The 15,008-nt window shown below is 58.2% G+C and overlaps 1 protein-coding gene and 1 long non-coding RNA gene across 4 annotated transcripts; one reads left to right on the top strand and one right to left on the bottom strand.

The window, feature by feature from the left end:
• The first annotated feature begins 262 nt into the window (after positions 1-262).
• Positions 263-4,587, top strand: LOC142404442 (uncharacterized). Its single transcript, XR_012773865.1, has 4 exons — positions 263-1,617; positions 2,664-2,733; positions 3,079-3,162; positions 3,859-4,587. It is a non-coding gene; the product is annotated as an uncharacterized LOC142404442 (long non-coding RNA).
• A 106-nt stretch (positions 4,588-4,693) lies between these two features.
• PLEKHB1 (pleckstrin homology domain containing B1) lies at positions 4,694-11,202 on the bottom strand. 3 transcript variants are annotated; one of them, XM_075491308.1, is made up of 7 exons: positions 11,143-11,202; positions 9,045-9,104; positions 8,398-8,550; positions 7,345-7,447; positions 6,354-6,393; positions 5,545-5,650; positions 4,694-5,076 (listed from the first exon to the last, which is right to left on the bottom strand). In XM_075491308.1, the coding sequence occupies exons 2-7, from the start codon at positions 9,079-9,081 to the stop codon at positions 4,940-4,942; spliced, it is 576 nt and encodes a 191-aa protein (XP_075347423.1). In that variant the 5' UTR covers positions 9,082-9,104; positions 11,143-11,202; the 3' UTR covers positions 4,694-4,939. The 3 variants fall into 3 exon arrangements, with proteins under 3 accessions (XP_075347423.1, XP_075347422.1, XP_075347421.1); XM_075491307.1 differs by lacking the exon at positions 11,143-11,202 and adding an exon at positions 10,347-10,408 and having other exon boundaries at positions 9,045-9,107; XM_075491306.1 differs by lacking the exon at positions 11,143-11,202 and adding an exon at positions 10,347-10,408.
• Between the last annotated feature and the right edge of the window lie 3,806 nt (positions 11,203-15,008).

The following is a 15,008-nucleotide window of genomic DNA, read 5'->3' as shown; positions in this document are numbered from 1 at the left end:
GACGCTGCCAAAGCTCCTGCGGTCAGGAAAGCAGCTGCAAACACCCGGACCTCAAAGCAGCCTCTCCCATCTGTGCTGCCGTAGCACTCGGTGCTCAGCCTCCTCCTCTGCCGCTCTGTCGTTGCCTGAGCTGGGCTTTCCAGGCTTGCTGGGCTTGGTTTTTCATCGATTTGCAAAAGGACCCATTTTCACCACCACCACCACCACCCCCTTTAGCCACCTCTTCCTTCCTTCCCCACCCTGGTCTGAGTGCGCGCCAAAGTCGAACCCGGCTTTTTATAACGTATTTGGGATCCTCCTGTAGCGGCTGAACGTAACCGACTGCCCAGACCCATGCCGTAAACGCCTGGCTCGGGCGTGTCGGGAGTGAAACGCCAGCTGAATTGCAATGACATGAGCAGCTCTGCCATTCCCTGGAGGATGAGGAGGAGGGCAGGGCTGAAGGCAGCTCAGGCTGGAGGCAGCTGGGCGATGCTCCTGCTGCCCCGTGGCTCTGCCCTGCTGCGTTCGGAGGGAGGAGGCTCTCCGCCAGCGCTGTTTCCGAGTCGAACCTTCCAGGCTTGCCACCTGTTTCCGAGGTTTGGGGTATAAATTAAAGCCATTTTGAATGCTCGCTGCCGGCCACCCGGAGAGCGCGTCTGCAACAAGGATTGTGTTAAAGGCTTGATTAAAGTTAACGCTAATTAGAGCACTGAAATAGCTCTACATCCCGCCCTGCACAGCCAATCGGTCCATCTGCAGTGCTGCCTGGCCTCGGATGCAGAGTGCTGGAGGGAGACAATGGTGTCTCGATGCTCCCGGGGCTGGCAGTGGACTTGGCCCTGACCTTTCCCGTGCTTATCCGAGCTCGGGAAGAGGGGACGGGTGGAAATTCGAGGCTTGATCCCGACGTTTGCCGAGGCGCAGCAGCGCGATGCAGCTGCTTTATTTCCAGATAAGTGGTTTTTGATCGCAGCAAGGGTCGAGCGGGCTCTGGCTGATTTCTTTGCTGTGACGTTCGGGGACTAAGCTTATGAGGCTGTTTGCGGGCGTGCTTGGATGTTAACTGCTTGTGCCTGGTCCTCACTGCAGATCCCCCCGCGTTAATCCTCGTTTCGGAAGGGTTATTGAGTTGTTCTGGGCTTCAGCCGCTGTTTGGGGCTTCAGTTTGGGAGAGAGGGGTCGTACGAGCCTGTATCGGAGTTGGGAATGGAGGGGGTCAACCCTAATTTCTGTTCCTTGGCAATTCTTGTCCCTCTGGTCCTGCGCAGCGTCGGTCCCAGTCAGCACCGAAAGCCCTCAGGAAGCCCCTCTCCTGCGGCCGAAGACCTGAGCGGAGCAGAAACCAAGCCAGGTGGTTTTGTGGACGATGGCTTCTGTTGTTTGTGCTTCCAAATTTATTATTAACGTATTTAATTGCTCCTTTGTTAGCTTCGATGGCAGCTGATAGTCTGGCTGCCGTCAGCTGCTCCCACTGACAGCGTGAAGACCCCAGGAATTGCTGCTGGAGGCGTGTGCTGGTCCGTCGCTGCCCTTCTTGGTGGCTTTGCCTGGATCATTTGCCGTCCCCGGGTCTTCGGGAGACCGGCAGAGCCCCCCGCGGTAGGAGAGAAGCAGGATCAGCCCTGGGATGTTCAGGTACCACAGGGATGGGGAGCGTGGGGGTCTGTCCGAGCTGGGCAAAAGGAGCTTTTGCAAGTCAGCAGCTGGACATGGCATGGAAAGCAGTGCCGATTTCCAGGTCGTGCTGCTCCTGGCAAAGCGTTTCCAGATCTTTCCATCTCCAGGCGTGTCTCACCCTTGGGTTATGCACCTTGTTTGGTAAATGCTTGCTGACGGCTTCTGCCTCGGCGCTGGAGACGGGCTTGCCCAGGAAAAACTCCGGCTTTTCCCAGAGCTGCCAGCTCCCGGGATTGCTGAAGTCCCCAAGAAAAGGGGGTTTAGAGGATGTCCCTCTTCTTGGCGTGTCCCTACAGCTGCTTCTTCCCTGCCCAGCCCAAACCGTCTTGCACCCGCAGGTTTTGCTGCTGAGATTTGATGCTTTATTCCTGCCAGAGCTGGGCTCAACCCCAGGAGCTCTGCGTCCCAGGCTGCTTCGTTAGCAGCCAGACACGCTGCTCCGCTTCCCGGCAGATGGGGCAGCGCCGTGGAGTCTTCGTCGGTGCTAATTGGTGGCGGCGGTGGCGGCAGCTGGGGCTGAACCAGACTCGGCCCTTGTACCCTGGTACCGTGGGACTTGGTGGTCCCGGGTCTCTGGTCCGGGGACCGGGGACGGACGCCCTCCCCGGCTGGCCGCACTCGCTGCGGGGATGCCCCATCCCTCCGCCCTGCAGCAGGTCCCCGGCTTGTTCCCAGCCACGTGGAGGAAGGGGCTGTTGCTCTCAAAGCCCTGCCTTTGGGACACCCTTTTAGGGACACCCTGCAAAGGATCTTCTGGTCCTGGCAGGGACAGGTTTCGGTAGAGGTGATGATGGAAAATAGGTCGGAAAGCAGGACAGCAGCCCCCGCGTTAGACGGGGCCAAGCGCGAATCCAGGAGGGAGCGAGGCCAAGCGCTGTTCGGCCTCCACGCAGCTCCTTTCCCCTCCGATGTGCGTCCTAAAAGCAGTCACGGGGTTGTTGTTTCATTGCTCTGTGTGTCCGTGTCCTGTCCCCCCCCCCGACCCCCCCCCCGCCCCGTTGCAGCCGGAATAACCGCGGGGCTCTGGGGATCGGTGGCAGACGAGAGCGCATGGTGCCGTGGGGAGGTGCAGAGGTGAGTGCTGCACCCGGGACCCGGGCTGGGAAATAGGAGAAGGAAGAAGGGATGAGGGTGCGGAGGGGCGGAGGGGCCGGATCCTTCTCCTCTCCACCCCTTGAAAGCTTGGGGTTTGCGTGCTGGGATTAATGCGGCAGTGGAGGGGCTGTGGGGGAACCCCTGAAATTAGAAAATGCTAATTTTTTTCTAAAAGCAGGGGGCAGGCAAACCTCAGCTTCTCTCCGCTTTGCAAATGAAAATACAGCCCGGGATGCTTTTAGGCCATCTGGAAGCTTAAACCGGGGCTGGCAGGGCCCTTCGCTGCACTGGGCCCTTGGCGAACGGAGACGGCTCATCCCGCAGGCTCGGAATTTGGGATGCGAAGGAAGGAGCCGCTCTGCCGGCAGACGATCGATCGTCGTCCTCTAGCACCGCGATGGAGCCGCGGTGAGCGGGATTTCTCAGACGGCTTTTTTTTCTCCTTCTGCGTCTCTTCGGGGCCACGGTGCCGCGTTGAGAGGCTGCGAGCGGGACCCCGAGACCCCGCGGTGCCGGGGACCGCGTCTGGGTGCGGCGAGGTCTGCTCGAACCCCGTTTTTCGCAAGAAGCGGAGGGTGTTTTTGAGCTTCCCAGTAGCCCGTCCCTCCCCTCGCGCTGCCCGCCGAGCTCCCGCTTGAAAAGGGAGGGAGGACAAGGGGTGCAGGAAGAGATGGGGGAGCGGGTGACATCCATGCGCAGCTCTCCAGGGGGGACCCAAACCTTCCCACCCCCTGGAGATCGGTGAGGATGAGCAGCCCCCTCCTCATCCTCACTCACCCGCAGGCTGGGTCTGATTTTTCGCTGCCTTTATTAGACTGCGGATAGCTGCTTTTTGGTTTTGTTTTTTTTTTTTTCCTTCCAAAAATCAGTGCGGTTGTTGACGGGAGCCGGTTTGCAGCAGCAGCGAGGCAAGGGAGGTCGGGGGAGGATGAGGATGGTGTTTTGGGATATCCCGATCCCCTGTCAGGCGCAGGGATGAACCGATCCGGGGCTTTACCGGCAGGAGCGGGCTGGGGCGCTGGTGTCACTGGGGTTTTTTTAATCTAGCTGTGGTTTTTTTTCTTTGTAATTCTTGAATTTGTTTCACATCGATGGTGTCTCCAGGATAAAATCGTGCCGCTAAGGGCGATGCTCGGCAGCTGCGCCTCTCTCCGCTTCCCTCGACGGCTGCCTGGTGCTGCACAACGCGGCGCAGAAAGGTGAGCTGCCACTTGTCACCTGGCCTCGGGGCCACCCAAAGGGTCCCCCTACACCCAATCCAAATCCCTGCTTCGAAGATCCCGGCTTGGCTGCCAGAAAGGGTCCCTGCTCCCCAGGGAGAGCTGCCCTCGTCCCCAGCTGATTTCTCCCCCTTCCCCAAAAATCAGGGTGAAACTCAAGATGCTGCGTGTGACTGCCGCTTGGCTGGGGAAGCTGGGATATTCCCAGGGACATTCCCAGGGCTCTTCCTAACCCAATTCCCAAGGAGTTTAGCCCCAAATTCCCAGGGGATTTCGCACCATTTCTCCAGCTTGGCCAGGGCACCGGTGCTGGAAGAGGGTGGAAATTCTGCAAAGGTTTTCATCCCCCTTAATCTTTAATCTAACCTGTCTCTTGAGCGTCCCTGGGGTTGCCTCTCCTGTCAGCACTTGTTCCGGTGCTGCAGCCTCCCCCCAAAAAAGCCTTTACAAAGCAGCTGTGCTGCAGGCTTCAAAAAAATCCAGCCAACTCCCTAAAATCGCTGTTTGGAGCAGCACCCGCTCTCCCCCTCGGTCTAAAAACCCAGGTATTTCTGCAGCCAGCTCCCTGCAGAGATTCGGGGTGGAGAATTGAGCCAGGTTTTGGAGCCGGTGCACTGTGCCCTCCCCTCCGCCGACAGCCCCGGCAGCTCCCCAGGCCCTTTGCGGATGGGAATTGGACACTGTGGGGTTTTGGGGTAGGTTTCTGGGGGGCTCTGAAGCACGTGGGGGTTATTTAATGCAAAAGCTGGGGCTGGGAGGAGGATAGGGGATGGGTTTGGGGCTGGACCTCTGTCCCCAGGGTGTAGGGTGCCGAGCAGGCTGGTTTTGGGAGGCCAAGGGCGGCTCATGGCGGGTACCAAGCCAGGGGTGAGTTAAACTGGGCTGGGGAGGCAAAGGGGGCCGTGTCGGGGGGCTGCGACCCAGCCTGGGGGGGCCGCATCCTGCGGGAGGAGAGCGCGGGGCTGCTAAAACCAGCACGGCATCCACATGAAGGAGCCCAGGGCAGCGCCGGTGGCGGCCCCCGCCAGCAGCCCCAAGGCCATCTGGTCACCGGAGACCCGGTAGGGATCCTCGCGCACGATGACGTGGGTCACCCCGGGAGCTGCAAGGCAAAAAGGGGGGTGAGCTGGGGGGGCTGGCGGGGGGATGCCGTCCTCCTGGCACCCCCCCCGATGCCAACGGAGGGGCCCGGAGGTGCCACCAAGGGGTGCCACTGGAGTGGGATGGAGGGGGCCCCCCCTTTTTGGCTGTCACCCGTGTCCCCTGTGTAGCCACGGCTCCGGCATCCCCACCCCGATGCATGGCAGCAAACAGCCCCCACCCTGAACGTGCCGTGCTGCACCGAGTTTGCCAGGTCTCAGCCCATCGGCCCCTGGAGCTGGGCATCGATCCCCAAACTGCAAAACCATCGCTCGGGGGATCCGTGTGCCGAGTGGGGAGCCGCGACCCCCCAGCCAAATGAAGCATCCCTCGGCTGGTAATAAGGCGAAGTGTCAAACAAACACTGGGGAGGGATGGGGTGAATCAGAATCCGGCCAACGACCCTGTGCCGCTGGGTGGGGCCACCCACCTCTGTACTGGTGGCCGTAGTGGCCGGAGCTGATGTAGGCGGTCTGGTGGGAGTCGAGGGGCACCGTCTGGTAGTAGTCATCGTCGTAGGGGTCGTAGACGTGCACCTGGGAGCGGTGGGAGCGTGGCGTGAGGCTGGGGTCCAGACTGGGTCCGCATGGGACACGGCGGAGCCACAGCCCAGCCGGTGTGGCTGTGCCGGTGCCGTGCCTCAGTTTCCCCTGGGGGCTGTATCGCTTGGGTTCCCCTGCGCTGCTGAAAGGGGGCCCAGAGTGCCCGAAATGCCAGGGGCAGCCTTTGCGCAAGCACCCGAATCACCTACCTGTGCTCAGGTCACCTGAACTGTGTCCCCCGTCACCTTAACTCTGCCCCCGTTCCCCTTAACTTGGTCTCTGTCACCGTAACCGTGTTCCCCATCACCTTAACCACGTCCCATTCCCCTTAAATTCTGCCCCGTTCCCCTTCACTCCTGCCCGCATTCCTCTTAAGTGTCCCCATTCTCCCTTCCCCTGTCCCTGTAACTCTGCCCCTGTCACCCCAGACCGCTGAACAGGGTCACCCTCGGCTCCGTCGTCTTCTGTTGGTGGCCTCCGGAGCAGGCTGCTCTATGGCTACCACTCCTCTTCCACCTTCTTCCCCGTCTGCCTCCAGGGGCTTTACTCCCCATGCCCCGAGGCTGCCCGACGGGCGCAGGAGCTCGGGGGGCCACCCCGACCTCAGCATCACCCCTCGGGGGGGGCCTGGGGTTGGTGTAACCTCCCCTCACGCCGGGCCGGGACGGTGCCCCTGTTTTGGGGGATGAAGCCTCACCGGGGTGGATTTAGCCTCCAGCACGGCCACCTTCCAAGCGCTGCGAACAAAACAAGAGGGACCCAGTTTTGGGGTGTGCCGGGGGGGGGGCGGTGGGAATTGTCCCCGTGGGGACACGCGCATCCCCCTCCCAGCGACCTGGATGTGACCGCGGGGCCAGCGCTAATCTTTAATTCCCTATTAGCCAGCGCTGGGCTAATTAGGTGGGGATGGGATGGTGCTGGGAGGTACCCGATGCCACGAGGACGGGCACAGGGCTAAACCCGCTCCCTGGGAACAGCCCTGGCTAAAACAAGGACATTTAAGTTGGGAAATGGCAAACAAGGGCATTTAAATTGGAAAATTTTCCTTAAAAAGGAAAATGGCTTTTAAATTGGGGGGAAAAGTGGGTAATGGATGAATTTCCATTCAGCTGGGGTCAAGCTCAGTAGATCGAGCTCAGCTTGGCCATGGCTGAACATCTCCCTCCATCTGAGCTCAGCTGAAGGTTTCCCACTTTTTTTTTTAATAAATTTTTAAAATTTGTATTAAAAAATTTCAATTTTTATAAAAATAAAATTCTTAATTTTTATAGCAATAAATAGAAGGGGAACAGTGCTAAAAGTGGGTGTTTCCTCCTGCTGGGCAGGGCCTTAAGCCAATAAGGACTTCACTTTCACACTCTTTATCGCCAAATACCGATGAAAACCCTTCCCCAGTGATCCTCAGTCGGGCCAAGAGGTGATTTCTCATCCAGGAGGGAAACCCGCCCCGCAGGAGACCGACTGCTTAAAAATAGCTGCTTTTGGCTCCAAATTATTCAGTGGGAAAACCAAAACACCCTGCGAGCGAACGCGGGTGTTTGAGAAAACAAGGGGTGTGGGGGGTTTTAGCCACGGGTGGCAGCGGGACGGGGCTCTGGTGTGGCCGAGGCTCTTTCCAGGCTCGGATAATTCAGATGAAAAAGCCGCCGAGGGGATTTCAGTGCCACCGCGGCGGGATTTCAGCTTACACGGCATCGTCCTCGCTCTCGGCGCACAGCGTCGTCTTGGAGCCGTCCCGCAGCACGACGGTCAGCAGGCAGTCGCGGCTTTTCCCCTCGGGCGGTTGCACGTCTGGAAACGGAAGGGGCAGGATCCGGCCTCAGCGAAAGAGATGCCCCAGAGACCCTCCCCATCCGCCCACGGAGGCTTGGGAGAGGCTCCGGCTCCAAATTACCCTGGGTGTGAGCAGCCCCGTGTGCTGCAACCATTAAAAAAACTGCTAGGAGGCCATGCTCGCAATTCAGGTTTAATTTTGGCTCCGTCTCCACTTGCAAGATACGGTCGGGATCTCAAAGGTTAAAAGCCAACACGAGCAAAGAGTGGGCGAGCAGAAACTTCCACCCCCGCGGCAGAAAGAGAATGGAAGGACAGAAAATTGCCAAAAATCTCGGCCGAGCTGCCTTTGCTTTGAATTTGCCAGATTCCAGCAGGCACCCAAATTTTGTCAGAGCGCGAGACCCTCGCCACTGGGGTTGGATCATGAGCAAGACCGAAGTCTTAAATCCACGAGGCTCATTTCTGCCTGCCCCTTCCCCCAGCTCAAAGCTTGGCGGGACCCTCCGGTGAGGATAAGCCTTTGGGATTGTGCTCCCACCGCGGCATCCCGGCTTCGCCACCGTCGCTCGCAGCCCAAGAAAGGCGCTTTGTGCGGCGGCCGTGGGCTGCCGGGGCTGAGCCGAGCTGCTGCTTTGTTCTCCTTGTTTGTGCGAGACGGCGAGGGATGAGTCAGGGCCGTGGGATCGTGTTTTGAACAAGCACAAACCAGGAGGAGAGTTTCTTCTTCCTTCCCCGTGGAAAAGCAACAGAAGAGAAGATGCAACGTGCATCTCATGGGGGACAGTCCAGCGCTGGCTGGGAGCTAAAAAGGGGTGAATTAGGCCGCCTGGAATTTTTGGGGGGTATTTGAGATGTGCACGAGCACGTTTCAGACCTGCAGAGTATCAATTAAAAGGGATGCAGCCCCACAGGAGCCCGGGATGGGGTTGGGGATGTGCGGCTTGGGGATGTGGGGCTTTGCTCACCTCTGCACTCGCGGCCGGTCCTCACATCCCGGCAGCTGTATTTGACGTGGATCCGGCCGTCCATGTCGCGCTGCGTCTCGTCGTGGTAGTAAACCAAGCTGCCGTCCAGGTAGAGGACGAACCAGTTTCTCTTCCAGCGGCGCAGGATGGAGCCTGACGGGATGGGGAGGAGGTGAAGGACCCCAGGGAACCCGGTGGGATACGGCCGGCGCGCTCATGAGACCCAACGCCGTCCCCCCATGTTGCAGCTGGATCCCACCACCCCCTGCAAGAGCCGCTGCATCCGGCAGGGCACCTGTGCCTGGCGGGAGCATCTGGGGCAGTGTGACCAGGTGGTTTTAAATTAAAAAGGGCTGCCAAAAACGCCATCAGGGCATCTCAGTGCTGCCCTGCTATGCGTGCGGGACCGGATCCAGCCCCGGACGTGAAGCTGCAACGTCTGTTTTCATGGCAGACGGCCCCTCTCTCCTCTTACGTAAATCCACGAGCGGCTGAGCCGTGATTTCCTCGCTGCCATGGATTAACCGCCTGGGTCAGGGATGGTCCCCCCCCGCCCCCTGTCTCCTCCCAGCATCCTGTAGCCAAAACCTCTCTGGGTTTTTTTTGGGGGGGGCTCCCAACCTGAAAAGCTCAAGGGTTGTACTTACTCTGCCGCCAAAGCCACCCGCTCTTCACCAGCGCCATGGCTGCAGGAGGATTTTCCGGACCTGCTGGCACAGGAAAAATAACAGGGTTAAAATAGCGGCTCCCGCTTCACCTGCGGCTTTTCCCCTGGTTCTCACCTCCCCCTGGCTCCAGGAGCGAAGCGGGATGGAGATTCACCCTCGTTGCTCCTGGTTTTTTGGGGGGATCAGCTGAGCGCACGGGTTAATCGGGGTTAGACAGACATGGGATTTTGTCATCTGGGAAACATGGCGAAGGCAGGGAGGAGGAACTCCAGCCACCTTTCCTTCTGCCTTTAATCTCATTGGGATTTAGGGATTATCATCCCGTGGAGGTAAGTGGAGAGATCCGGGCCATGTATGAAGAGAGGCAGTAACTCCTCACGGCCCCGGTAACTTTCCACGGCAAATGACAGCCATGCTCGTTTGTTTTTCCCTGCCTGGATGGAAATTAGTCCTTAATAAGGCCATGAAGTCATCGCTCCCCTGGTCCCCGAGCAGAGCCAACACCCCAGGGCCAGGCAGGAGCGGTTCCCCAGCCACAGTTCCCCCCTCTACTGATCAGCCAGGGAGCCCAGTGCCCTGATGATGGGTGCTCAACACCCCAGAACGGCCTCCAGGACTGCCCGGCTGGGTCCCCTCCTGGTTTGGGGGGGTACGGCGAGGCACAGACCCCCACCCAGTACCTCTGTGCTTCAGTACCTGCGTTACCCAGTGCCCGAATCTTGGGGTATCCACATCCCCCTGGCACCCGCGTCCCCCAGAAATCACCTACATCCCCTGGCACCCTCGCCTTCCTGTACCCCCATCCCCTGGTAGCCCCATCCCTCAGTACCCCCATCCCTGTGGCACCCTCATCCCTCTGTATTCGCAGCCCCCTGGCACCCGTATCTTGCTGCCCTCGTCCCACATCCCCGGGCATCTTTTTCCCCCACCTGTACCCACGTTTTGGGGCACCCCCTTTCTACATCCCTCTGGTACTGGTACCCCCTGATACCTTCATTCCCCCAGTACCCCCATCCCCTGATACCCCCCCATCCCCAGTACTCCCATCGCCTGGTACCTCCCCCATCCCCAGGTACCCCCATCCCCGGTACCCCCATGCCTGGTACCCCCCATACCCTGTTATGCCCATCCCCTCGTACCCCCATCCCCAGTATCCCCATCCCCTGGTATCCTCCATCCCCTGGTACCCCCCCCATCCCCAGTACCCCCATCCCCCGGTGGTCGCAGCCCCCCGGTCTCCCCTCTCCTCCCCCCATCCCGGAGCTCCCCCACATCCCTCACCGGGAGGAGCCGGCGCGGCGGGTCCCTGCTGCGGGCAGCGCTGCGCTCCGCTCCCGCTCCCGCTGCCGGCCCTGCCCGGCCCTGCCCGCCCGCACGGCCCGCCGGGAGCTGTAGTCCGGTACCGGCAGCGGCGGGCTGGGCTGGGCAGAAGCATCCTGAGGTACCGGCCAGAGGGAAAATGTCGCTTTTTAGTCATTTATCCCCCAAAAAACCCCAGATGCCCGGTGCCGGCGCGGCCGAGATGCTGCCGGGCTGGTGCCAGCGGTGATGCCCGTGGTTGATGCAGCCCTGACCCACCGAGGAGTCGGGGGCCGGCACCCCCAAGCCCCGCTTTCTCCCCAGAGCTCCCCTTTTTCTCCGGAGATGGAGGCGGTCGGGAGAAGCTGGGCAATGGAGGGGGTCCGGAGCGGGACTACGGGGGCCGTAAATACCCCACACGCTGGTGGCAGCGGCGTGGGTGTCCTTGGGAGGGCTCAGCCCCAAACGGGAGGCCCAAAGCCGTGCCCAGGGAAGCGAGGGGATGCCCGGGGGTCTCCTGCCCCACACAGAGATGGGACCGGAGCTGGGAACAGGGAGATGAGACGCTTGGGGGATGCGGGACCCTCCTCCGGTGCTGGGAATGAGTCCGAGGAGGCGTTTAATACCACAATGGGATCTCGCTGGAGTGAGCGCCAGGGGCACACCGCTGTCAGGAGCGTAAATCAGGAACAACCCAAATTTTAAGCACCTAAATGCTCGGCTGAATTGAATTTCTGCATGGGATGACTTAGCCTCTGGGTTAAAATCAAGGTCTGACCCGGCTCCTGCTGGAGTTAAGAGCAAAACTATCGTCGACTCTGGAGAGAGCCGGGCTCAAAAGCTGCAGGGTTGGAAAAGCTTCTGGAGTCATCGTTGTGCATTACCGGGACCCTTCGCCCCGCTTGAGACGGCCGAGGCTTTGCAAACCTGTTGGGAGCAAAAAACGAACGGAGGTTAGGAGCGGAGGAGAGCCTGGGATGCATCCCTGTGCCCGGCCGGCAGCCGGCAGAGACACGGTCCTTGGTCTCCGGCTTCTGCCAGGCAGATTTAGAAATCATGGACTGGAGAACAGCGGGGAAAATGGGAAATTGAATTATTTGAGGAGATCAAGAGCCAAGAATCACCCAACCCCTCTTACTCACTCCCCTTCTGCCACAAAATAAGGGCCAGCAAGGGATAGCTATGTGGTTTTTATACATCTCTCTCCATACACGCACGTAGGGCATGCCCAGGCAAACGCGCAGGCGTTCCCCGCAGCAGGCAGGATTTGCGCGTGGGCAGGGACGCATTTCTATCGAGACGAGCCTGCGGTGGGAGCCCAGAGCCTCTCCCAAAGCCTTTTTTGCCACCCGGGGAAGGAAATAGCACATTTCCTACGACTCCGCTCATGTGCTGGAAACAGTCGGGCCCGAGACAACTTAGGGAGTGCAATCCCCGGTGGCTGGCTGGCATTACGCAGCTTAAAATACAAGTCAGGTTATTTATAGTCAAGGCTGGGCTGATAATAAAGATGTTTATTAAGCATCTGGCAGCCCTTAACGCAAAAAAATCCTTGTCTATTCTAGCAGGCTTTTCAGGGTAAAGCCCTTTCCCCTCCCCTCCCTCCAGCGCTGGCTTTACTGTGGCAAACAGCAGAAGGAATTTAAATTAATCCAGCAGCATGCAGGTTGATTACAAAGGAGTTAAATTGCAACCACCCTCATCGGCCGGGGCACACACGCACGCAGCCCCACGCATCCCTCCACGCTGGTTATCGGGCTGCAAAACATCCTGGTCACACTAAATATTTCAGAGACCTACATTTGGAAAATTAAGGGTTGGGCCAGATACTTTGTTCTGCAATGAATTAATTAAAAAGTTCCCTTAGGAAGGGATTTGGGTTGAAAATTGAATTTACTCTGGGCTATCCGCCGGTATCGGGCTGCCCTTCTGTAGGTAGACATATGCCAGAGTTTGGTATAAATTGTTCTCAAAGCTTTTCCGCCACGTTATTGTGAGCTCTGCCACAGGACCGGAATAATTTGTCTCCTTGACAGCAAAAGGACACGCCGCTGAGTGAAATAAATAGATGCTCTATTTAAAATGGCAGCAGATTTTCATGGGGTTGAAAAATCTATAGCGCTGTACTAATGGGTTCTGCTTGGCTGCAGCCCCCGGTTGGCTAGCAGATAAGACATCAAGTTTATTCCAAGAAGGAGAGGAGGGAAACACCACCAACAACAACAAAAAAAGAGAGCAGAAATAAACCCACCCGGGGAGCAAACATCAACGCAGCCCACGTGTTTGCGATGGATGGGCTGAAATGGCAGGCGGCGGGGACTGCAAACCGAGTGTGGGACCATTAAAATGTCGCCGAATCGCTCTGCTTTCCTCTGGGGAAGAAAGCAAGGCTGGCGCGGGATTTGGGGGGCTTGGTTTATTTATTTTTTTGCAAAATGGGTGGTGTGGGGTTTTTTTTTTGTTAGATGGTATAAATTTGGGTCATACTGGGTAGAAACGGTGACCTGAGGAGCCAGGAGGTTATCTCCAGCCTTCAAAGCTGCGCAGGTGGAAGAAGAGAGAGGATGTTACATGGAAACAGCCTCGGTCCCTCGCCCAGAGGAGCCAAATCACGGATTTCCCCTCGTTTTCATAGCAATCGGGTGCTGCTCGGTAAAAGAGACGGACTTTGAAACTTCCAGTTTGTTTCTCCTCCAGCTGGGCTCTGTCCGTGTCTCACCCGGGGGGGGTTGTTACAGCAAGAATCACAGAATCACAGAATCGTATAGGTTGGAAAAGACCTTTAAGATCATCGAGTCCAACCGTAAACCTAACACTGCCAAGCCCACCACTACACCATGTCCCTAAGCACCTCATCCAAATGTCCTTTAAATACCTCCAGGGATGGCGACTCCACCACTTCCCTGGGCAGCCTCTTCCAATGCTGGACAACCCTTTCAGTGAAGTAAAATTTCCTAATATCCAGTCTAAACCTCCCCTGGCGCAACTTGAGGCCATTTCCTCTCGTCCTATCACTTGTTACTTGGGAGAAGAGACCGACCCCAGCCTCCTTTCAGGTAGTTGAGAGCGATGAGGTCTCCCCTCAGCCTCCTTTTCTCCAGGCTGAACAACCCCAGCTCCCTCAGCCGCTCCCCATCAGCCTTGTGCTCCAGACCCTTCCCCAGCTCCGTTGCCCTTCTCTGGACACGCTCCAGCCCCTCAATGTCTCTCTTGGAGTGAGGGGCCCAAAACTGAACACAGCATTTGAGGTGTGGCCTCACCAGTGCCGAGTACAGGGGGACGATCACTGCCCTAGTCCTGCTGGCCACGCTATTTTTGATACAAGCCAGGATGCCATTGGCTTTCTTGGCCACCTGGGCACACTGCTGGCTCATATTCAGGCGGCTGTCGACCAACACCCCCAGGTCCTTCTCTGCCTGGCAGCTTTCCAGCCACTCTTCCCCAAGCCTGTAGCGTTGCATGGGGTTGCTGTGGCCCAAGTGCAGGACCTTGCACTTGGCCTTGTTGAACCTCATACAATTGACCTCGGCCCATGGATCCAGCCTGTTCAGGTCCCTCTGCAGAGCCTTCCTGCCCTCCAGCAGATCAACACTCCCGCACAGCTTGGTGTCATCTGCAAACTTACTGAGGGTGCACTCGATCCCTTCGTCCAGATCATTGATAAAGATGTTAAACAGAACTGGCCCCAACACAGAGCCCTGGGGAACACCGCTTGTGACCGGCCGCCAACCGGAGTAAACTCCATTCCCCACCACTCTTTGGGCCTGGCCATCCAGCCAGTTCTTTACCCAGCGAAGAGTGAATAAGCTGTCACAGAGCCATGGCTCAGTACCTGGTGGAGATCTCCCCCGTCCTAGCCAAAGCCGTGGGTTTTTGGGTATGAAACAAAGGATTTTTGAAACTCTTCCCACATCTCATGTGCCGTAGGAAACCAGCATCTCCCTGGGTGGGTCTCCTCCTGCTGTGGAGGCAGATGGGCAGAAGCTCTGGGGGTTTGGACCTGCTGTCCCTGTGCTTGAACCCAGGGAGAGCCATGGGTGAGGACACCCCAACATTTGCTTGTTCTAACACACGTCTGCCATTGGGACAGGGCGATACCTGGCTTGCAGGGGGGTAAAACCCCACGGTGGGGTGTTAAAGAGCCCCCGAATCCCTCTGGAGGCTCCTTTTACCGTACAACATTGGGCATCACTGTGGCTGAGCACGTCCCGTTGGTGCCGCCAGCGTCCTCCACCCTGCGGGAGAAATGTGCAAGGAGAAATGTTTCATTTGACGTGGTTTTTCACAACACCCCCTGCACCAGTGTGTCCAAGGGGTGAGAAACTGAAGTGAGCAGCTCGGGTACGACCTGTGCCGTCCCTGGGACACTCCTGTCCCAATTCCCTGATTCCCCGATTCCCCAGGGGGTGGTTTGACGTCAAACACTCGGGAAACAAAATCATGAGCGAGAATCTTCATGAAAAGCTAAATATTCCAAACAGCAATAAGTGATGTGACAGGAGGGATGAAGGAGGGGACGTGGGGATGTACCCCTGTTGGTGTCAGTCCCCGGGTGAAGACCCACAGGAATTGAATTCTCTACCTGCCAGACACCAGCACTTTGCCAAAATACTCCTTTCCCGCCCTAAAACCGGGGCGCTGAGC

This window comes from Mycteria americana, chromosome 1, assembly GCF_035582795.1.
Source record: "Mycteria americana isolate JAX WOST 10 ecotype Jacksonville Zoo and Gardens chromosome 1, USCA_MyAme_1.0, whole genome shotgun sequence".
Classification (NCBI taxonomy): Eukaryota; Metazoa; Chordata; class Aves; order Ciconiiformes; family Ciconiidae; genus Mycteria; species Mycteria americana.
Note: the sequence above shows the minus strand (reverse complement) of the source record. Positions and strands in the feature narration are given on the sequence as shown.